Raw genomic sequence first — 23,845 nt, 5'->3', positions numbered from 1 at the left:
GTCCTGTGCGGGTGGAGCCTAATAGTGAAAAACCATTCATTTCTCCTCTCTCCAACCAACTCTCTTGTCCTGAGGCCTACGGTTTTTCACCATTAGGCTCCATCCGCACAGTACATATCCTGCTCAACTTTAGTATAAAAGGTTAATACTAAAGGCTGGAACTCTTGTTTCTATCTTTTATTCAGCAGAACAAACACAGTTTTGCCAGGAGGTTCCGACATAAAACTTTTTGGTCTTGTTGATTTTGTCCCGTCTGCATCTACTCCAACCTGTCGTCGTGGCTGTAGCAAACATGACGAGTGAGTTCAATCACAGAACCATTGTCCATGCTTTGAATGGGAACCGAATTTAGTTATATATGCGTTTAAACAAAAATCCTGACGGTTCATTTGTCCCAAGCAGACAAGTGTTTCACGACTTTCACCGCCCCAGACACGACAAAAGTTGAAAGAAAGTTGAGATTTTATTTCTCAACTTACTTATTTGTAACTTGGTAAGTCAAATTGCGAATCTGCCACCATTGGCTTTAGCTCGAGATGCTGTTCAATGTTCAATCAGGCTCTTTTTTTGGGAATTCAAAGCTATATACAAATTATGCGATTTACAGGAGGCTAAATCCCTTGTCGCAATTTAACATTAAGTGACTTTATCTTTCTCTCACAAAAACCTCCAGCTAATACAGAGACTAGTTCAGGGCACAAAGAGTGTCACATGCATATTTGCTTCTTTGAAGAAAAAAACTTTTCCTTCCAACTTTTACTCAAATTCTGGGGCAGATGTTGGATTATGTAGAGTCGAGTACAAGAGTGAATTTTTAAAATCCAAGTGCATTTTTATTATTTTGTCAACTTTATCGCCTTCAAACTGTCAGTATATTTCATGTGGGCTTTAAGGATGGGAAAATCAAATTTATTTCTGCCCACGTACTCTGCTAGATCCAAGGACAAATCTTTAATAATATATCAAAACCGTAATCAGTAAATCTAAATGGTATGCTCAATCACGAATATAGTACATATACGTACGTATTTCTATTATAGAATCGAATCGATGTTTCTCATCTACAGAATGATATTGAGCTATAAAATAGTTCCAAGAAATGTTATTACGCAAGTATTACGTAACAGGTATTAAGTATTCCATGGTCAAGCTTAGCAGGTATCCACACTCAGCCATTGAGATTGAGGCTTGAGTCCACTGAAAACAGGCTTGTTTCTCAAATTATATAATGCATTCGTGATAACGAGAAGAGAGGAAAAGTAATCAATGTTGTGATAAAATTAACAAAGCACAAGAAGGTTTTGTATTGCAAGGTTGATCCGTCCTAAAAATCCAGATTGGATTAGATTACTTACAGAATCAATGGCAGAAAAGCCGTGAATCACCGCGACTAGATTTATCAACGACATGTGGCAGACACAGCCCCACAATTCCACTCTGTTATCAGAGGAAAAACCCGACAAGAAGGAAACGACCTGCCCACGTGCCTTGCACATAAACCAAAGTTCTGAGGTCGAAATAAGAAATTGTGAAGCGTGTGAAGATTGTGAAGACTTTGAGCATATAACCAACGAGGTCAGCACATTTTAACCTGCAATTCGGTTACAACAAATCTTCTAGAAATGCTTGGAGATTATGAAACCAAACAATCCTTCAGCTTAAATCTAAAATACGTAATTCAAACCCACTTTCATACACTGCTTCAATGCAATTAATACTAAAGTGCTATTACATAACGCACAATTGTTCCTTTTCAAATGTCAGAATGCTACAAGACTTTTAAGCAACAACATCTGTGTGGCACCATTGATGATGAATGTTATTTAGGATAGTAAACCAGCATCATTCTCGTTGCAGATAGTGGTTAGGGATTTTCTTAGCTTGTATGTTTTGTGTACAAACTTTTGCAATGAGCTATTCAAAAGTTTTGCTGGAAGTGGAAAGTTTCAGATCGTGCGTTTCATTCGATCGAAGTCATCTTGAATAAGCGGGCTTGTTGGGTTAAAGTTATTTCTACTATTTCTCTAATCAACCTTCTTCTTGGACGTCAAAAGATTGTGGTCCAAACCATGTTGCATGTTGGCCCCAAGCTGAAAAGTTATTAATAATACAGCAAAAGAGAAAAGTCCCAAAAAACGTGAGAGACCAAGGACGGTGGTTATATGTAGTTGACCGTTATTGCATATTGCAACATCACATCAACTTCAAAACCAGAGCCACAAATAAGGAAGGAGCACTTGAGCTGACGGGTGTGCTGTCGTTCCCCAGCCGAGGTTGACTGGAACTGGCAATTAAAATTTATGAGTAGAGTTTGTCCCTGCGTATGTTACAAATCAAACAACCAGCAGTAATGTCAGCCGTCCTTTTTCTGGGGAAAGCAACCTCATTTTCCTGCATTTGCTGCTAAGTGAGTGGGTGGTTCCTCGTGAAGGGAAAATGGCTTCCACTGTTTCTCCCACCAAACTGGTTCAATTTCCACTTTGGTGCTCCCACCACCACCAAAACCACCCTTGAATCCAAGTCGCATTTTCCAAGAGATGAAGCCGAGTCTCGGCGTCGTCGGTGGCGGAGAGAGGGAGAGAGTGTGATGGAAGTAGTTAAACTGGCTGGGCTTTCTGGATAGCTGACACGACTGACTGAGTTATTAAAGTGATATTACGATGGGGAAAAATATATGACTTTTATAGCCACCCAGTTCTGTCTTCAGTTTCCAATGCGAGGGAACGTAATGATTTCTCGAAAAAGAAAGCAACTTTTTCTCTCCGTCGTCGTCGTCGTCTTTCTTGAGTAATGCAATGCAATGGTTCAAGATTATCCTATCCATCCCCTGAAACTGGATTCTTTTCCACTCGCCTTACTTTACCTCGACCCGTCTACCACGAAATAACAAGACAGCGGAATAGAATGTCAGGGTATAAACAGAGAAAGTGAGAAAGAAAAAGAGGAAGATGACAACAAATTCCTAGATATTTACTACGGAAGGGTTCAGAGATGAGGGGAAAGTGTATGGCAGTACAGCACTGGATTTGACTCTAGTTATTAAATTTTTTCATGCCATTTATCCCTTCCACGATGATTCATATGTGTATCTTCTCTCTCTCTCCTCTTTCTCTGCTGTGCTCCTTCTGCACTCTACATAAAAACGCATGTGAGTAACTCTTCTACATATTCAGTGCTTCACTTCATCTTTAAGACAAACACATGAATTCGATTCAAACTAAACAGACAATTGTGGAATTACGCAACGCTACCAAATTCATTTTTCATTCAAATTGCAAGTACGTAATTGTGGACAGCTTCTTGAGACTCGGGAATAACATAAACTCTTGGTGTTTTTCATATCACTTTGGAATATAAAATACTCTGTGCAAGACACAATTCTGCAATTGAACGGCCCGAAAAGTGCAAAAATTGCATGCCACTGTGAAAGTGGAATAGCTATTTTTGGACGGAGAAGAAAGTCAAGCAGAAGAGGGAAAAGAAGTGAAGAACATTTTCTTTCAATAACAGTTCCACCAAGATAGTTGTTACATTCCGTAACTACTCTTGTGTCACTTGAAAAATAAATTGAAAAAGGACACATCCACCCAACGACGCTATACATACTTTCGGCAGTGCAGTGGTGAGAGTTGGAGTAATAGAAAACAAATGGAGGAATATAAAGAAAAAGCATAAAAACAATCTTAACAATAAGAGTTGGGTCGTTGTATTTCGACCCATGAACAAAACGCTCATGCGAGTGGTTGAGTCTACGGAAGAATCCAAATTTCGAAAAATGTCAGACAACATTTTCCTCTACATAGATTCGCCTGGGACGATGGTGGCATAGGAGACTCTGTGGACCACTTTCTGTGTCCATCCATTGTTATGCATCCGATTTGGAGAGATAGAGTCACACATGGCCCTGCCCTGACTGGGCCCTTCCTCTGGTGAGGAAGAAGTCGTGTGTGGATGAGAGTGGTGGGGATCCATCCGCAGTGGGAGAGCGAGCGCGGAGAAAGCAGAGGAGACTTTCTCTCTCCAGTCTTGCGTACTTCTCAATCGAAGTCTGCTCCTTGAGCTGGAGCCACTCCGACGTTGGCTTTCTGCTTCTCTCTCCTCTCCTCCACATGAATTCGCTCCGCTTTTCAGATCCCTAAGACCAACTGCTTGTGGAGCGAGGATTCCGAATTTTCTCCCGTGCTCAGTCCCACTAAATCTAGGAACGTCTCGTTTTTCAGGAGCTTCTGCCCTCAAAATTCTGTAGCTTCCCAGTACTGTGAGAGCTTTCCTTCGTGTTGTTCCTGTCACAAATCCCTCATGTTGTTTGGTTCGTCTGAAACAATTAAAAAATAACCAGCGCGAATAAAATTCAATAAGGAATCAGTGGAAGGTAGCCTCCTTCTATTTTCGCATTCAAGCATATCGGGAGCTCTATAGTCATTCCTATAACTTTTGTAAAGGTAAGCATTTCATGCTTTACGAGCAATTAATGTACAATAAAGGTTGCCGGTTGCAGTATAGATTGTCCTCCCGGATTTGCTTTATGGATTTGTTCAAGTATTCGATCTTGTCTGTGTGTTTGAACTTTTACTTAAACACTTGAATTGAGTACCCTGTAATTTATCGGAATCATGAACTCGCAAAGCAGGGATAAACATAATTACGTGGTGCTTGGGTATTTGTCTCTCATTTGACTGCACACTTGTTTCAAAAGAGTTCATACAATTTATGCAAGCATCTCTTCAAAGAATTGTTCACCACCGTTTTTTCCACAAAGTCTACACTCTTCAGGAAATTCAGAGCATGGAACATTTTTATGCATTGAAACTCGCCCCTTTTACTTTACAAAGTTAAGCTCTGCACTTGATTGATCGTTGTATTGACACAATTTGATTGAGTTAAACTTAATTGAAGGATACATCAGCACAATTTTAATAATAGACCCGAGCATATAATGCCGTCGTAGTGCAGATAGACGACTTTCCCAACTTTCTCTCACCCAAGAAGTTTTGCCCGAATTCTATAGCCGTTGACAGGCATTTGGGATGTTGTGACCATGTTAAGAAATGCCATTAATCATGTTATGACGTGGAGCTAGGCAAAAAAGTGACAGCCGAAGCAACTCTAGTAAACATCTGCAAAAGCGATATTTAAACTCCAAAAGAATTCACCCCACGCGGCGTTCTTTTAACTTTGTCTGTCGGAGAATGTTTTGTTATTGTTACTGAATGTTGCCTGCCAATGGCTTGAGAAATGAATTAATTTGAGGGTTACAAAATAACGGAAGCAATTATATTTGCTGATAATGTGAGTGTAAAATGAGTTTCAGATCACTCAAAGTCAATGTCAATTACAGTTTTGTTTTAGCATCCACGAATTTATGGAGAAAGTAGTAAAACTTTTACGACCCTGTGCGAAAAACCGTACCCGTCAACCGCATTTGACGAATTCACTTCAGTCATCATCAATATTTCAATTTTATATTTACTTTCTCTGCAGAAAGAATTCATGGACGTGACAGTTTAGCACATGAATAAATACATACACGTCGTGTGAAGGATGGCGAGCTGGATGCTGCAACGAAGAATGATGTTCACCCTGCTAGTCATGGCCATCGGATTCATTCCTTCCAAAATCGAAGGCAACCCGGAGGCTAAGCGTTTGTATGACGACCTTCTCAGCAATTACAACCGACTCATACGACCCGTTGGAAACAATACGGACAGGCTCACAGTGAGGCTAGGTCTCAAGTTATCTCAACTAATTGACGTTGTAAGTTTTTAACAAGTTCTTAAAAACGCCGTGTTTTACGGTCTTCTAAAAATTGTACTTTTCTTTAATTTTTCGTCTTTGTGCTGTATGTGTCTTTTGTTAAAGGTTCAAATCAGAGATTCGGCCTATTTATATCAATATACAAGTTACAAAGCTGAATATGCGCTTAATTATCTCAAAAATTGATTTTCATGATAATGTCGTACTTATATAATAATAATACGCATTAGTGCAAACTTTATCAGCAATGGCCATGTAATTGAGCAAATAAGTTTTGTGGGAAAATGTCCTATAGCAAATGACTCTGCTCACGTTTGTAGCACAACGTCTTGCAATGTTGGCGAGGGAGACAAAATGAAAGAGGGTAATTTTTGAATTATCTGACAACAAAATTGCATTTCCGTTGAGTTTTTGGTGCTTTTCTGTCATGCAAAATGCAAGAGGGGATGTTCCCTGAAAGGAAGTATACGGGCGCACACAATGAGGGAATGCTGGTGGCAAGAAGAGAGGAGTTTGTGATAAATCTTGCATAATAAAGAGACTTGATTCCATCGTGAGCTCGTCTTGTCTTTTTCTCCGTTCAATTTTCCCTTTCGCTTTTTTCCTTCGCTTGCGCGAATAAAAGAATGGAGAAAATAACAAATATCCGGTTTTTTAAAGCACACCATCAAAAAAATAAGATTGCACGACCACGCGAGATCATTTCTGTATTGAGAGATAAAAAGTTGTTCGAAAGAAACCCAATAATTGGATCCTTATGGCGAAGATGCATGTATGTATGTGTACATACATACACACGTATATTTCAGTCCCAGCATTACAATTTGTCCATTCATAGTATCTATACACGTGTAGTTTGTGTCGCTAAAATAACTCGCTCTTTAAACAGTATGCGTGTAAAGATTCACAATAAATGGGTCAAGAATACCTATACAAAGTCAAATGTTAAATTTGGCATCACGTACGTTGCGATTATAAAATATGACAAATAATAAATAACTCTGGAGCATTGACGAGAATACTCACACGAGGTTTCCCTTTCTCATTGTGGTAATGCTTATGTATGACACGAGCAATAAATAAGTACACAGGACACATCTGAAAAATCCCGAGGACGGGATTGGAACCGCAGGAGGAGGGAAAGTACCAGAAGTCGCTTGTCTAACTGCTGCTGGCAGAAAAATCAGCACCCATATCGGCACCATCATTCGCTCTCATGGTGGCAAAGGTACATCCATCATTAGGTGATTGATTGATCCACAGACACTCAAGCGTGCATGTTTTATTGCCTTTCCCTTCCATTCCATTTCCAACGCTCATCCCATTATCCTTGCTTCCCCGACACCAACCATCCAACCAGTTGGGCTCCCATTCATTTCCCAATATCCCACTTTCACCTCACGCTCAAATTCCATTTTCCTGACCGGACTCTCCTCAATCAAACCCACACACTGAGAGCAAACCGCACAATTGGCTATACATGCTCCTGTAGCTGATGGACAGCCAAAGAATTTATACTGCTAACCAGATACGTCTACATATAGTTATATCACACATGTCAAAGTTGGTGCATATGTCTTCAATCTCCTTTTTTCGATGCAACAACCCTTTATGCATATTCAGACGGAAAGATGTGATTCAGCAATCCTTGAAATACCTCGTCATTAATCTTTTCGATGGAAATCTTATAATGATCTAATGTCTTGCGATTTTCAGAATTTGAAGAACCAGATCATGACCACCAACGTATGGGTTGAGCAAGTGAGCAGTTTTTTTGTGTTCCTTCCTTCTCAAGTTGTGGTGATTAGCATATGCAGCATAAACATGATACTTAATAAATTTTTGCTTTGAATTTTTTCACTTATCTCACTCGGTTGAAACAGAGGTAACAGTCTACAAAGCTAAATAAATTAGGAAAGTATCCATTTTTTACTAATTTACTAACATTATTCAGTTGGTCAGATGTGAAACTTAGCTGGAATCCGGAGGATTATGGAGGTAATAATCAATTTAATTGACTTAAGAAATAATCCTGGCATTTAGTATTGTAATGCACATTATAATTATACAATAATCTACACAATTTTAAATTACAGGCGTGGAGAGCCTGCATGTTCCTTCCGAGCATATTTGGTACGCGACCACGTTACATTGATGTATTTATTGCGCTCCAATTGTTCCTCATGTGTCATACCTCACGTGATTAATTATCCTTTGTATTAAAAACAGGCTTCCAGATATTGTGCTGTATAATAAGTGAGTCGTCTTTCCCTTGTTGTTAGCGTGCACTTTAGGTTAAGAATGCTACCCACTCTGAACAATATGTAGGGTGAAAGTGCTTTCTCATGCCTGACTAATTTATTGCTACTTAAATTTGTAAACTTTTAATACGGACGAATATACGAAAATTTAATTTCCATTGAGCTAATAATGTGGTTCATATTAATTAACTATTTTTCGAGGCGTTAATTTGATTAATTATAGAATTATAATTTATTTTTCAGTGCGGATGGCAATTATGAGGTAAGACTATTTATTGTATTATGCGGACATACCAGTTGTCCAGGCATGTATATACACATGTAGAAAATATTTGTATCAGTTTCATAACGTTATTATTTTTCCTTTAAGATTACCATCATGACGAAGGCTATTCTAAATTTCACCGGAACAGTAAAATGGACACCTCCAGCTATTTACAAGGTAATTAATCTACAGGGCATTTTTAACCAATCAGGCAGAATGGTTTTTAGAACCACAGACACCTAGTGCAAATTATTATCCTGCAAACAAAATATAACACTTAGCTTGCAAAAAGTAAAACAAAAGAAATATTAAAGGCGATGAGTAAATGTCGGTGAAAAACTACTTGGCGTCTTTTAAATTTTATTCACCCAACTTAATCAGCATACTAAATATTTCATTAATTGAATCTATCATGCAAAAAAGTGAGCAAACAAATAGTTTTCTAAATTCGGAGAGATTTGACGTGTTCAACTCCTCAAGCACAAGTGAAGTTTTTCTTGCACGCCAACTGTTATCTTTTGGAAGGAAGAGGTAATGTTTGAATGGATAACAACTAGCGTGGCTTGGATTATGAAAAGAAAGTCGAATTATTCCAATTCAATTTCATTTCACAATTCTGCATATTAATTGGGCTAAACTATAATGCAATGCGTTTACTATTTTCAAGTCATCTTGTGAGATAGACGTGGAATATTTTCCCTTCGATGTCCAAACAGTAAGTAATTACAACTTAATTAATTATTACAACTTAATTAATTAATTCTAATTACTCCAACATACTCTAATTTTAAAGTGCACTTTAAAATTCGGCTCCTGGACGTACGACGGTTACTTGGTAAGATTTATTAATTTTATATAATGCATATTTAAATTTGGACCTCTGAAGATTCTCAGCTAGACTACTTTTTCTTTATTTTTACTGTGAATTTTTGAACAAAATTGCTAGAAATTTATCAACAAATGTGAAGCTATTACTACAATTTATACTGGTTTATGAAATTCATGGTCAATTTGAAATACTAATTATTCTTCTATGTATTTTTTTAAATCTAAAAGCAATGTGAGGTTGTATACAAATAAGGGAAAGTCAGTGGTTCCTAAATTTCTTAAATCGCACAACTTTTTTTCCAATCTAAAGCCAGCTAATGAGAGTTGTTGCATAAAAGAAGAGACATTAAAGCAAATCACCTTCCCAAATAAACAATCGCATCGTTTAAAGTAGTAGTCAAGTGGAGTCTCAGAGAGCATTCTCCCTTACGAAAAAGAGAATCGGTTGCATGTTCAAGCATTTGCTTTCATGTGATACCTCCTACTTCGAGTGGTGGCGTGGAACAGTCAGCCTTTGATGAACGAATCAATAATTTACGTGAACAAGGTAAAATGTAGATTAACTTGTTGAATTTTCCTCAGGTGGATCTACGCCATATCAACCAAACGGAAGATTCGCCCGATATTGATTTGGGAATTGACCTCCAAGACTACTACATTTCAGTGGAGTGGGACGTAATGGGCGTCCCAGCAAAAAGAAACGAAAAATACTACAGTTGCTGTGAAGGTTAATTTTCCCTCACTTTCACCGACAAAAAGATTTAAAATAATTTATATGATAATAATGTAAATATTAATATAGAGCCCTATTTGGACATCACATTCAACATAACCCTTCGTCGGAAAACTCTGTTCTACACCGTTAATCTCATAATTCCTTGTGTTGGTGAGCTTACATTTTCAAATTCGAATATATAAAGAAATACATGTTGATTTATTAACGGCAAAAATAAGAATTTTTTAACGATCGTTGCAGGTATTTCTTTCCTCTCAGTTTTGGTATTCTACTTACCATCAGGTACAAAAAAAATGATACAATTATTCATGCTCTCCTTACACTTATGAATAATTTTTTTGATAGATTCCGGAGAGAAAATGAGTTTGTGTATCAGCATTCTACTTTCACTTACTGTATTCTTCCTCTTGTTGGCCGAAATTATCCCACCCACGTCCCTTGCAGTACCACTCTTGGGGAAATTTTTGTTATTCACCATGCTACTAATCACGTTTTCGGTAGTGGTAACAATTTGTATTCTTAACGTGAACTACCGGTCACCAGCCACTCATAAAATGGCCCCTTGGGTCCGAACAGTGTTCATCGAAACGCTCCCAAAGTTTTTATTTATCAAGAGACCCGACAAAGATGACGAAGACGAAGAAGATGACAATGACAACGGAGATGCGCCCAATCTGCAGATTTGTCACATTCACGGGTTCAACCCACCACAAGAAATTGATATGCCCTTCTATCCTTCACTCCCTTCGCCGATATTTCTTAGCGAGTCCGAAGCCCTTCGTCATAGTGTTGGTGACGTTAGAAGGTTCCCGACGGAAATAGAGAAATCTGCAACATCTTGCAGGTAAATTTGGAACGAAATTTCAATATAATACGAGCATAACCTGATTTTAAGAATAGATGGAAAACATTTTATTTGACTATTTCGAATTTCATTTTAGATTTGTTGCTCAACATATGAAAAATAAGGATCGCTTTGAAGCTATAGAAGAAGATTGGAAATACGTGGCTATGGTACGCGATTTAAACTACTCATTCCATCAAGTTTTCCATGATGGTACTTATACAATTTTTATCGGACTTTGACGAATATAGGTTCTAGATCGCCTGTTCCTGTGGATTTTTACAACCATTTGTGTATTAGGGACCGTGCTCATTATTTTTGCTGCTCCAAGCTTATATGACACCACGAAACCGGTTGATCTCCAGCATTCTAAAATTGCAAAGCAGAAAATGATGATGATGGGTCCGGAAGAAGATTAACCAAATGATTCAAATCGTATATCCCTTACATCATATAAACAATAAACTGTTTAACGAACACAATGTATATAAAATATACAATGTAAAATTCTTACTTTTTTGGTTTCACACAAAATATCTACGCTAAATTTAATTCGTGTTGGTTATGATCAAGTAAGAATCACAATACTTTCTAACACAAAATATAGCCTAATACTCAATAAATCTACTCTTATTTATTAGACATTGAGAGCTTTTCAAGAATAAGTTGAATGCAGGATTAAGAGAGTAATATAGCATTTAAAAAATCAATGAAAATTTAATTACGAGGAAATGCTGTGTTAAATTTGTAAATAACCCTCGAAATTAATATATGTATGTATGCGTAAATAGCATGTTTGTTAAACTAATAAATAAACTGCATTTTCTGTACAAAAAGTTTATTGAGAACAATAATTTGGTGTCGTTTCGGCAAAATGCAAAAATGAACAAGATATATTCACTCTAAGCAAGTTGTACAAATTAGTCAGTCAGTGGAGTTGCTACCATTTCTACAACGTGTTGAGCCTAAAAATTAAATCACAAAAGTTCAGATATGAATGAATAACACATTGCACAAATCATGCATATCCACATATGTACATAGGTCACAATGCAAATAATAATGTTATACGGACCGTCTCCCCAATTCCTAATACGCCTATTGTCCGTTTCCTAGAATTAGAACGCTGAATTCGTTCAATCCTTGCTTCCATGTGGGATTTAAATGGGTTGTTTAATGGGCCACTATAGGATGTACACGAGTCCTGTTAATTCGACCAATCGAATCAAATGGGCAGTCTACATATATGCCTATTTATAATTTATGTAGTAAGTCTCACGTTGAATACTTCGTTGTCTGCAGTTTTGCCCCTCGTTAGTGTTTCTCGTTGTGTGGCTTGCATAGCATTTCTAAATACTGATGGAAGTTTGGATGTATCGAGGAATAACACGCTATCGTTTTTATGGGCCCTGGAAGACGGTCTATATGTGACGCTGGAGGTGCAATACTTGGGCGATTTTGGTACGAGTTTTTCTTGCAGTAAAGAATAGCTTTGAAGATAAGGAGAAATTGGTCGAGATGTCATCTCAGCAATGTCTGTGCCATTCGCTGTATTAGCTGTGTTGCCAAAATGCTTAGACGTGCTTGTGCGTGTGATGGCTTTAAATTTCTCGATATTAGTTTTTCGTAGCTGTTCAAGGGCAATTTGAACTCGTTGACTTGGAGTCAGTTTGTTGTTAGCAGTAGTAGCAGCTTCTAGTAGTGGTTGACCAAGTGCTGTCATCTTGCTGGTCATTTTTTGCAGGGAACTTTTAATGAAAATTTAATTCTGTTAGCAATAATGATAAGAAATATAAGTAATACTAATAAACTGAAAGTATAATTACTCGTAATAATTTGTTTGGTTAAATATCCCAGCAGATCCATTACTCTGTTTCTTATTTTCGAGCACACATTTTTTCTTTCGGGACCGTCCTTTGGTCCCCTTCGATTGCTGTTGGACCGCTTCTGCTGCAAGTTGTGAGTTGAACTTGAATTTGAGGAATTCCTGATGATTTAAAGGATATGGAGATGCTGGCCTGCTCTCAACATATACTTGACCGTATTGAGTTTGTCGAAAAGATGTCAGCGTTTTAGTCCCCTTTACGAAGGACTCACTGTATCCATCGTGCATGCAAGGTTCTGGTCTCTGCTTTAAAAACTGTTCGTCCTCATAGTCTTTGAGGAAATATTCTTTATCCATAAAAATTCCATATTTTCCTGGATTGTCTTCGCTGAAGATCAACCTAAAGTTATTTTTGTATTTTTCTTCATGGGCAAACTGAGTTTTTAATGCATCTGGAATTGTTGCTGCATGCGGTGTGCCAGGTCGTCTGTTGTAGTTTAAAAATTAGGGGACGAATTACAACATACATTAAATGCATGCATATATTTGTATTCTGAAGGTATATAGATTACTGGACAGGATATTTTGTATTCGAACCTTTGAATGTTGTACTTTTTTTGAGTAAATGGATCACTTTTCCACAACTCTTCAGAAGAATCCTCACCAAGATAAATCATTGCAAAGAGATCTCGAACTAAACTGAATTTCACTTTACTGTCGACTGCTGTGTCCAAGTTGAAACTGGGAGAATGGTTGACCTCGACCAACATGGGTTTTAAGTGTCGATCTATGAGAATGTCAAATCCAAGGATTTCGAAACAGTAGCAACCTTTGTTTCTCTTCGGAAATGTCGCCCGATAAGTGTGTCTGACAATGTTGACCAATTTCAGTGAGAAGACTGTCACAATAAGTTCTACTGCACGGTGTATCATTACCTGAGAGTTGGAGCCACTCCTACAATGGTCTTCACAACAATATCATCAATGTCATTCTTCAGTTTCTGGACATCGTAACCTGCATAATTAACAAGAAAATGAATACTTTACATACGCACGTTGAATGTCTTTCGGACGTTGCATTTGGTTAATATTTTATCATGTATTACTTCTTACCCATGTCACCCATATATCTATAAATCTCGCTCAGAGGTCTGTGGTAAAATTTATTAAAGCACACTACTGCAAAAAACGTTATTTGTTGAATTATCGCCTATACCTTTTTGTTCCCCCACTTTTGTTAGAGTCAAAGGCGTCGCTGAATTTATTTAGTGAGTAATTGGTCAGGTGCATGTAAGTCACGTCCAGATTTTGTTCGGAAGGCATTTGATATTTTACTGTTGCAAATCTATTAACATTATTACTAAAATTATTACTAAAATTGTACACAGCGTTCAGTAATTAAAAAAACATTTTGTAATACTCTCATATACGGACCTTGCAATTCCGTCAGAATGTATATAAAATCTCAACGGATCAACGCAAGTAACAACCTATAATAATAATAGATTAAACTCATAAATTGAAATTGTGTGAGTAGCATACGAAAGTACAACGTAAATCCTCTGGTCAAACTTGAATCCGTCAATAAGAAATGGCTATATCAAAAGAATTTGACACAATTTTGATAAAAGTGAAATAAATAAACACATTTTAAATGAAAGAATATTTACTCACTTGAGTCACATATAACTGACACACACATTTTGCAAAGGGACACAACACTTTTAAATTACTGACAAGAAATATTCCTATAAATGCATACACATATGTACATACATATCCGTATATGATTATTTACATGCATAATACACAAATCTGATTTGCTTACCCTTCCCTTGGCATCCAGAGTCTGGCTTGACAATGTATGTAGTGTTTTTATGTCTTTTACCATAATCCAATAAATCCGTCATACTGTAAATCGTACAAATTAATCATAGCGGACTGAAGTTGGCTCTCAGTTAATAGAAACAGCATAAAATTACGAAACTCTGTTGGAAGATCCCAGGTGGTTGGGAAAAAATTGTAGTCGCGTGGAAATATGCGTTGTAACCGATTGAGATTTCGGCATAAACGATCTTTTCGACAGATTTCATACATTCCTGGAAAATGATTAAATTTCTGAGTAGGAGCTGAATTTGGTCCACCGATAATCTAAAGGTGGTTTTGAATGTGAATGTGAATTAGATATTGGGCACGGGTGAATTGTGAACGAGGTCGTTTCGACTATATTCAAAAACAATGAGATAAACACGTGCCTGTTTTCTCTTCATATCGTTAATTCTTTCATTTGTCAGAGGAATATCACTCCAGCACAGGGACCAACAGTCAGTTTCTCCGACTCCTGTGAAGTTGTTTTCCATTGACACCCGGAGTATCACGTCATATCGACAGCCCAGAACCAATAACCCTTTCCTGGAATTGTCATTATACATAAATGTTATTGTAAATCTGATCGTGCATCAATTAATAAATGCATAAATTTTAATAAACTAAAGATCACTTTTCAGCCTTGGAGTCATCATTGCTGTTGTCGATCTTAAGTATGGGCTTCGACTTAATCATTCCTGACTGACTGGGACCCTTTTGGAATCTTGAGAAGTGACGAGGAGACAAAACAGTGGGGTGATTACGAGGCGGACATGTCCCCTCTCCTTCATTGAGAAACACTATAGACACGCCCTACATCTTTTTAGACATACATGAATGAATGTCATTAATTTGGAGAAAGTATTAGTATGGAAACCTCACAAGTTGCAAATATTTTTACTTGTTGACTAATAATAATCATAATTTCGTGTGAAATACGTAATCATAATTATTATGAAACGTTTATTTTTGTATGTATGCACCTAGTCCAAATTGCAGTATGTTATTGCGTAATAATAGACTGACAATATCTTCCAAACTTCCTGAACTTTCACTGCCGAGGATCACATAAATAATTGAGACTACAATCCAATAAGTACATTATCGAATACAATCATGCTAAAAAGGGATCACTGGAGTCTGTGTCACCCAGTAAACATTTATGTCTACAAGAATGGTATAACTGGAGTACCTGCAACTCTGGTTCACATTCCTGCAGGTAAAAAAATACAAGGTTGACGAGTTTCATGTTTATAATTTTTACTCGAGAACGGTTTCATGTACGTAGAAAAGAAAAAGAACATGTCGGGTTTAATGGAGGTACTTCAGGCACGACTCAAGCTTTCAGTGGGTTATCCACAAAAGCTTTATCACATAAACGGAATCCGAGTCTGCCGAACGAGTGAACTTCAGATGTATGACGAATATGTGGTGGTGACAAACTTGGATACAAGATTTAGATGCGCCGAATATGGGAGACCGAGGTCACCCCTCGTGGTGATAGGCCCGTACTCTAGGCATGTATGTGCAGGACGACTGGACGAGTTTTATTGCTGTATAGGCTTAAGACGCCTGTCGGAAGGTCAAGGCCAATATTTAAATAAACCATGTTTTTTCGTTTAGGTCAGAAGTATCAATGTGAATGAACAAAATTTCAATATATTTAACATCAAGAAACGGAAAGTAATAACAAATTATGAAATTATAGAACCAGATATTTCTATGTTTATTGTTTTGTACATTGAGTTTATCGCATCAATATCATGTTGATTGCAGAACGAGGACAAGAAAACCAAGTTTGGTTACGCCTACAGTTTTGCTCAAGATGGGTTCGGTCCTTCCGAGCTTGCATACATCAATACCTCTACTTCAAGTAGAGAATGTGGGTCGCTGTGTAGAAATATAAAGTATACGAACTTAGAAAAATTATTATGTGATCCTTATCATGTTTAAAGTGAAAAGCTATTCATATAATACCTCGTTAATTTATTTTGTACATACATTCAGACGCTGTGTCGGTTGCAAGAATTCAGACATTTCCCCATTGCAACCTCCAACAACAGCCATGCCAATGACTAGCTGCAAAACTCCGGAAGAAGATGCATTTTACAAGAAGTATAAGGCAGAATGCGAGCAGATAGCACCCGTGTGTCCCACGTACAACCAACCAACACAGGAAATGGGGGTGAGCACAAGAGATTTCGAATTAGAATTGGACGAGCTTGCAGAGGCGGACGTGGACAGCGAGCATTTATTGGCATTCATAAATCGATACAAGGACATTGGAGGACAACTCTACAGAATGTTTCACGATCGACTAAATGAAGTAAGGCCACATTTATTTAGTTTTACAGTTACATTTAAGTATTTCGTCACCAATTATTTTCCCTTTTCCAAAAGGACTCGCAAAAAGCACAGAGAGATCATTGTCTAGATCCTGACCAGACCTGGTACAGTGAACATTTATTTAAAATGTTCATAAACAGGATGGATCAGAAGGTACATAAATACATAATGAATTTGTGGCTAAATAACAAATCTTTACACATAAATTACAGGAAAGCGGCAGACCATCTGGGACCAATAGTATGATATAAGAACGCTAATTCCAACAAATAAACTGAATTTATAGTGTAAAAAATGTGAAGCACATTTCATACATTGTTTGAATTAAAGGTGCCAAAGCCAACTCGAACGATACGCCTGGAAGCGGTTCTAAATGTTCAGCAAAAACTATAGAATTTGATCAATTGAGTGATACGAGAACTGGAGCAAAAGCAGTTGCAAATTCTGATCCAAATGTTAAACACTATCCACTTGTTGAAGTAGGTGCCCAAAAATCATTATCTTCTCTCGTCAAACACTGTTCAGTGCCAGCAGGAACAACAAAGCCACGCGATAACAATAAGTATTCCAACAACTACAAAGTTTACAATGCTTATGCATCGACAAGCCAAATGCACACATGTCCAGAATTTGATGATTTCCTTAAAAACAAATTGCTTGAAAATTTGCAAGAGAAAAAATCTTCAGAACATCACGCATCCGCAATATCTAGAACCAGTTCAGGGAATAATAATAATACAAGAAAGTATCAATGGCAAAATGAGGACTCCGTGAATAATCTGACTGATTCGATGTACGACATGGATAGACCGCATCAGTTTCTGCAGAAAGACACAATTGCTGAAGATGATTTTAACAGACAATTTTCACGACGGGATTTATCTGAACTTTCTCATCTTCCTCATGTAACACAACCTTCTGAAAGTTTGGATCAGTTTACAAGATTCTCACACCAACATGAAAATACACTGGAGCCTACTCGACCCTGGTATTATGACGATGACGTTGGTCAAAATATGACAACATTGCATGATAACATTTCCAGGGACCTGTCACAACATTTTACAACGTTTCCGCTGTCTATTCCATCTGAAACGGTGATCGCGGATGACGAGTTTCAAATTCTTCACCATCACCGAATACATGCCAGAGCAGATCGACATCGGCCCCCACCTCAATTTCAAAATGCTAGACTTCTGATACCCACGTATGACAACAATGGGAATTTCGTACATTATGTATTTCAGTAAAATCAGCGTTATTTCAAATTTTTTATTGAACTGAATCTCACTATTTGTACATACTTATTTATTTACATCTTGTAATACATCTCGTGATGGTTTTAATACAAATCAGTACTGCCCATGCTTATCATACACAGCTATCAAGGAGTTGTTGCTAAGAAGAAATACACGTTATTTATAAATTGAAGTCAATTTGCATTCATTTTTAATTATTATTAACAATCATTATTGTTTGTTTCAAAATTAAAAGTTACAATGCCCCACGCTACCACCCAGTGGTTCAAAGTAAATAATCTAACTTAAGGATTACTAGAAATCATGCTATAATAAATATAATAATGTTTCTATCAAATTCCTCATCGTATTCCACAAGTTCAAAGCGAAAGTCTTCCCAAAAATACTCTTCAAATTATTCTGGTATGATGACAGAATTTCTTTGTATACTCTGACTTATTATGTTTGAAATTTAGCAGCATATAAAACAATAGAAACAGTTAATCCGCAATTAACTAACGCAAAACACATTTTAGATCCTACAACAAAATCTAGTGGGAATGCCTACAACAACGCATTTTCGCTTCGTCCCACCCTAATCAGACCAATTGCTCCGGCCAACCGAGTTATTAGACTTATCGAGGATTCATCTTGTCGTCCACCTTGCTGCCCACAACCCCCAGCTGCCCCGCCCCCATGCATCCCACCACCGCCGTGCATGCCTTGCATTCCTCCTCCGTGTTGTCGCCCACCATGCTGCCGTCCACCCCCTTGCAGCTATCCATGCATACCTCCCTGTCCTACCCCATGCTGCCCCATGCCTCCACCACCACCATATTGCTTTCCCTTACGCCCAAGATTTTGTGGGCCATGTCCTCCAATATTTCCGTCGCCACCTTCGCCAATAATAATTATGCCCCCGTCACACCCTCCTCCTGCTCCTCCATGTTGGCCGTGTCCGATGCCTCTAAAAATCAAATGCAGCTGTCCTTGCCCTCGATTTCCAATTGCAAGCTCCCCACAAATGGGGTCCGGAGGGCAGAATGAGAAACATCCTTATTACAACAATTGCAACTTTTATGGGCCTGGTTTTGGTAATACAGATGAGCCCAATAATAAATCTTTGTTTAGTGCTGGAAATTCTATTTGTTCCTCCGACCTCCCAAATTCACCAATGAAGTCTCCCCCTTCAGCGAGACCAAAATTGTCAGTACATCCAGAAAAGGATATGCCATGGAATAGTGAGAGGGTCACGAAAGGAGGCAGGGACACTGCTACAACTAATAATATGCAATCCTTCTGGGGAGGTGGAAATCATCCCACTCATCACGGGGATTTATGGTCGCGCTCTATGGAAGGTAAACCGAAAACACCATTTTCATACGGATCGACTTGTAGACGACGGCGAAAGCTACCAGGCACAGCGACCTCAAATGATTCCATAAGTTTTGCAATCAATCGAGGTGAAATGACACGGGGTCGATTTCCACGAACTATTAGGATAGAGACTGTCGAACCAGAACCGCAGTCTCCTCCTCCACCAATTCCATTAGTTTTGCCCCCACGAAGACATTATCGAGGTCACCACCACAAACGACGCCACGGTCGTAAACGAAAACATGGGATTAATAATTCGTGCAAGAAATGCATTGAAAAATTCATTGATGAGCAAGTTTGTCGTCGACTAGAAGAAATATGCATTCCTGATCCTTGTTGGTGCGAACCACAAACAGGTTTGGAGGAGACTAGCATTCAACGGCGTACGAATAATAGCAACAATAAAAATCATGATGATAATAATGGATACAATCACTGTTAGAAATCGGGTATAGCCACGCTGGTGTTGATATCTCGGTGTTAAAGTGCCACCGCTAGTTATTAAAATTAAAATTATTATTAATTATTAGTACCGAGCTATTACTATTTAGTACCATTTTGGTAAAGTGATATATGAATGTTGGTATTATTTTAATACTGGATTTCTAAGAGTGATGGTATGAGGACCATTTTATAATATTTTTGTTGAAAAAAGTTTGTTCCATTCATTCTCAACTAAGGTTTAGATGAATATTTTTTGAGATAATTTTTTGGTTTGTGTATACATTTAGAAATTTCTAAACCTGCGACACCATCGACATCTGTCGCCGTCGTTGTGAATAATAATGCTGATAATAGACCACACTATCCACCACCGCCAGTTCAGTTACCCCAGCCAAATAATATATCGGTCAATGTACAATCTGCCCCCGTGGTACGCAGGCACAGTAGTGACCATCACCGCAATCATCATCCAGCCCCTTCTTTGGTGATCCAGCTATCAACAATTCTTCCTCCGCGATCACTACCGAAAGAGAGCAATTTTTCCCTTGCACTTGAATCAACAACCGTCACCACTGCCTTCCAGTCCCCGTCGATGGATAATATGATGCCAAAGACAACTGATTCTTTAAAAAGTTTCATAGAAATAACCACGAGCACGACAAAAATCGACATTGAGCGTCGATCACAAAAAGAAAATCATGATACTCAGAAAGAGTTACAACATTTTAAAAATGCAAATGCAGCTACGAGTAATTTGCACATCCAGACGGATCACAGCACACAAATAAATATTGAAAACGCTGTTAGTCCACCCCCATTGGAATGTGAACCATGTAAAGAAACGCCAGCTCCCGTAGTTGTAATTGCTACTACTCAGGAACCAAGACCTGCACGTTCTCTTCAACCTGCTAAACCCACCCAACCACAATTTATTATGAGACCTTCATTCTCTAAGGTTGACAGGTAATTTCCTACTTTTCTATTTTTGAAGTTTCTTTAATTCCAACTCTCATAATTATTATGGGTTAAGCCTGAGCGGGTTGAAGCCAGCATGCATTTTTTATTTTATACTCTTACAGCGTCGCTACCTCTTCTTTTGTTGACTATATATGTATATGACAGGGTTATAATTAAGAAGGACTCGTTAGAAAATGTGAGACAACGCCATGTGACCGTGTTCCGACATCATGTTCCGCACTCAATTATTCCAAACCCCAATTATGTTCCGGTAGAAAGTATACCCAATGGATGCGGCTCTTTCCATAAAACAGTAGCAGAATCTCATGAAATTCAGACCATAGCTACGGTCCGACCGCTGTCACAGCCAAAGGAAAATTCACAAGAACAGACACCTAACAAGGAATTGACGGAACACTCTCCGATCAATGTTGCCATGTTAAAGCCAGGCGAATGTGTTAAGATTAGAAACGTTGAAGTCAGTAATAATTGCAATGCAATTGCACAAACAACCAATACACAGAATACTAACAATGATAATGTGGTGTCACACTCTCCAACAAAAAATACAATGCACCCACCACATAATTTCCATCAAGAAATAGGTACACCTTCACTAACTGACAAACACGTTATCCACAATGATACTATTGTGGCCTCTGGAACTCCAAAATCCTTCAAGTCAAAACCGATCATATCTGACCCAAGGACTTGGCCACCACCACCACGGGTTTCATTGGATGAAGAAGAACTAACCAGCATTCTAGTGATTCCGTCAAAATTTGCTAGCACTTCTGGAAATATACCAACCATCCAAATTGACCAACAACATACAGCAATTGGACATGATCACAATACTAAAGACAAAGTCAATATATTTTACTCCAACGACGCAATTGACTCTCATGCATTTGCTCCCAACAAGAAAGCAACGCTACCACATTCAACTCCGAAGCTTCATGGAGCTACAAGCAGGACCACGCCACATCCTCCGTACGTTCATCAATCGCATCCAGGAAATACGTCGCATTCAAATATTTCAGCATCGCACCGTCGTTCATATCACCCTGAACAACCTACAGTTAGTCCAGTAAAGGAACTGGGTATGTTAAATTGAGTCAAACTTTCGAGAAATTGTAAGTCAGCAATGTCATATGTTGGATTTAGATGCATTTACGATAAATTATGGAAACCCACGGTCAAACGCGCACGACGGGAATGATGATCATCGCCCCACTTCGCATTGGCATTATTCTGCACAACCAAGGAAGCAACAACAGCATGATAAAAATCATGAACATGCTGATCAAGGTACGTATTCTACAGGTCCTCCTCTATATATAATTTCAATTGGTTGATTAAAATGTTTCAATCCAATCAATATAGAACCAAGCCACACCATTTCAATTGGTAATATCATGGAGGTCAAAATATCGAAAGCAGCAAACAATACAGAGCTTCGTGTAAATGGGCAAAAGGTTGATGTACACCACTCTCACTCTAGTCATCGCCACTAATCCAAAGTACGGATAGATAAAATAAATAGTTTGTTTCTTCATGCATTATTATACACAAAATTATTAATCAGCTATTTATCATAGGATTGGGAAACACACGCGACGACTTTTGACTAGTAAATTTATTAGACTTTTGATGGCTTGATGATACCCAACATACCGATGTAGGTATTGACGATTAAACATATTTATATGCGCTAAGAATTAAAGACAGTAGTCCAATTTAAATTGGCGTACGATATCTGCTACAGGCGGGGTTTAAATAATCGTTCGAAAATTTGAAATGGGTTAAACGCTTGTTGTTGTTCCTTGTCTCCTGGATGAATTAACCGGTTTTCATTGAACGTTGATTCAGGAGGAGCCGACGTATTCGGGATAAACTCTGTGGTTTCCACTTGTTCTCCTGTATCGCCATTTCTTGAGTAGCTTGTGATTTCTTTCCCATTGTTATTTTCTTTGATTATTTTTCCTTCCCATCGCTGAAATCATGTATGACAAAAACCGATTTGATTAATTTGTGAATAATAAGATAACAAATCAATCAAATTAATATACTCACCCCATTTTTGAAACTGTGTGTAGAATACACTCTTTCAAAACTAGACTGGATATCACCCCACCTTGGCGTTTGACTGCTTCTAGCAGTAGGAGGAGATGGGACAATGTCCTTTGGTGCCTCCGGTAAGTCAGTCAAGGGTAGCACAGAATTTGTAAATCTGTATATAATTTGGAGGATTATTTTTTACAAATAGCTTACAAATTTTTATTTCAAATTGTGCCGAACATGACACTCACAAATCATCCAAATCTTTGTCTATTTTCTCGGATTTGTCAAGAATAGGTACTTTTTCGGGTTCCTTTAAAACCCAGTTTCTCACATTTTCATCACTCTTTTGCAATGGCATAGGTAAACTTGGAAGGTCCTCCTGATGTGAACCAATAAACCCGTCTAGGTTTCCTAAATCTTTACGACAAAAATTAGCATGCAACTTCCTACTTTTATCGTCAGATTATTTATTATTACCTTGAAAGAATGAATCGATATCTTTCATTGACTGTTCCATTTCTTTAAACATATCTTCCATAGAGTTGAACATTTCTCCAAAAACAAAAGTTGACCTAAAATAGCAAGTTAAATAATTAAATATGTACGAGAACATTCCTTCTGAAAGTAATAGAATTTAAAATCACGTCACGACTTGCCTATGATTGTGATTTGGGAAGTCAAACGGAGCATTGTTTTGTCGGCCTCGAATATTGTTGTCGGGATTTTGATTACTTGGGGTGTCATAATTATTTCCTTCTGTCGGTGGGGGAAGAAATCCACGATTTATCCCCAAGAGATTGCGAAACAAGTCTCGAAAATCCATTGTATTTCTTTAATCTTTAAAGATTTTTATAGGAAAATTCACTGACTAGACTATAAAATTGATGACTTGGTTTTAATGTGCTAAATTAGAACTATGATGCAATTAATTTGCAGTTTTGCACAGAGAATTTTTAGAATAAAGTATGAACTATGAAGTAAATGAGAACCAATAAGATTATGAGATTGAGAAGGTGAAGAAATCGCACAACGCAGAACCAA

The 23,845-nt window shown here is 37.9% G+C and overlaps 4 protein-coding genes and 1 long non-coding RNA gene across 7 annotated transcripts; 3 read left to right on the top strand and 2 right to left on the bottom strand.

Moving 5' to 3' along the window:
* The first annotated feature begins 4,033 nt into the window (after positions 1-4,033).
* On the top strand, positions 4,034-11,153 carry LOC110846338 (acetylcholine receptor subunit alpha-like 1). The gene is made up of 16 exons (XM_035850658.1): positions 4,034-4,442; positions 5,482-5,754; positions 7,471-7,515; positions 7,707-7,752; positions 7,851-7,887; positions 7,984-8,010; positions 8,259-8,277; positions 8,386-8,457; positions 8,948-8,995; positions 9,074-9,115; positions 9,691-9,835; positions 9,911-9,994; positions 10,085-10,126; positions 10,190-10,688; positions 10,786-10,858; positions 10,940-11,153. Exons 2-16 carry the CDS (start codon positions 5,542-5,544, stop codon positions 11,105-11,107), a joined length of 1,560 nt encoding a protein of 519 aa, XP_035706551.1. The 5' UTR covers positions 4,034-4,442; positions 5,482-5,541; the 3' UTR covers positions 11,108-11,153.
* A 97-nt stretch (positions 11,154-11,250) lies between these two features.
* On the bottom strand, positions 11,251-15,533 carry LOC110842903 (tubulin polyglutamylase TTLL6). Of its 2 annotated transcripts, XM_035850636.1 has the most exons (15): positions 15,013-15,533; positions 14,768-14,924; positions 14,500-14,663; positions 14,341-14,423; positions 14,187-14,260; positions 14,063-14,107; positions 13,947-14,002; positions 13,729-13,857; positions 13,626-13,663; positions 13,449-13,527; positions 13,111-13,380; positions 12,515-13,000; positions 11,968-12,436; positions 11,764-11,892; positions 11,251-11,653 (listed from the first exon to the last, which is right to left on the bottom strand). In XM_035850636.1, the coding sequence occupies exons 1-15, from the start codon at positions 15,072-15,074 to the stop codon at positions 11,609-11,611; spliced, it is 2,286 nt and encodes a 761-aa protein (XP_035706529.1). In that variant the 5' UTR covers positions 15,075-15,533; the 3' UTR covers positions 11,251-11,608. The 2 variants fall into 2 exon arrangements, with proteins under 2 accessions (XP_035706529.1, XP_035706532.1); XM_035850639.1 differs by lacking the exon at positions 15,013-15,533 and having other exon boundaries at positions 14,495-14,663; positions 14,768-14,894.
* A 530-nt stretch (positions 15,534-16,063) lies between these two features.
* LOC118435171 lies at positions 16,064-18,100 on the top strand. 2 transcript variants are annotated; one of them, XM_035850666.1, is made up of 5 exons: positions 16,064-16,285; positions 16,386-16,704; positions 16,779-16,877; positions 16,937-16,964; positions 17,055-18,100. In XM_035850666.1, exons 2-5 carry the CDS (start codon positions 16,444-16,446, stop codon positions 17,972-17,974), a joined length of 1,308 nt encoding a protein of 435 aa, XP_035706559.1. In that variant the 5' UTR covers positions 16,064-16,285; positions 16,386-16,443; the 3' UTR covers positions 17,975-18,100. The 2 variants fall into 2 exon arrangements, with proteins under 2 accessions (XP_035706559.1, XP_035706555.1); XM_035850662.1 differs by having other exon boundaries at positions 16,064-16,704.
* A 3,605-nt stretch (positions 18,101-21,705) lies between these two features.
* On the top strand, positions 21,706-22,408 carry LOC118435185. Its single transcript, XR_004834566.1, has 4 exons — positions 21,706-21,843; positions 21,908-22,051; positions 22,127-22,263; positions 22,342-22,408. It is a non-coding gene; the product is annotated as an uncharacterized LOC118435185 (long non-coding RNA).
* On the bottom strand, positions 22,346-23,778 carry LOC110863574. Its single transcript, XM_022112919.2, has 5 exons — positions 23,461-23,778; positions 23,282-23,376; positions 23,053-23,221; positions 22,817-22,973; positions 22,346-22,736 (listed from the first exon to the last, which is right to left on the bottom strand). The coding sequence occupies exons 1-5, from the start codon at positions 23,625-23,627 to the stop codon at positions 22,503-22,505; spliced, it is 822 nt and encodes a 273-aa protein (XP_021968611.1). The 5' UTR covers positions 23,628-23,778; the 3' UTR covers positions 22,346-22,502.
* Between the last annotated feature and the right edge of the window lie 67 nt (positions 23,779-23,845).

The sequence above is a fragment of the Folsomia candida genome, unplaced genomic scaffold, assembly GCF_002217175.1.
Source record: "Folsomia candida strain VU population unplaced genomic scaffold, ASM221717v1 Fcan01_Sc001, whole genome shotgun sequence".
Lineage (NCBI taxonomy): Eukaryota > Metazoa > Arthropoda > Collembola > Entomobryomorpha > Isotomidae > Folsomia > Folsomia candida.
This window is presented reverse-complemented; position numbering and strand designations above follow the sequence as displayed.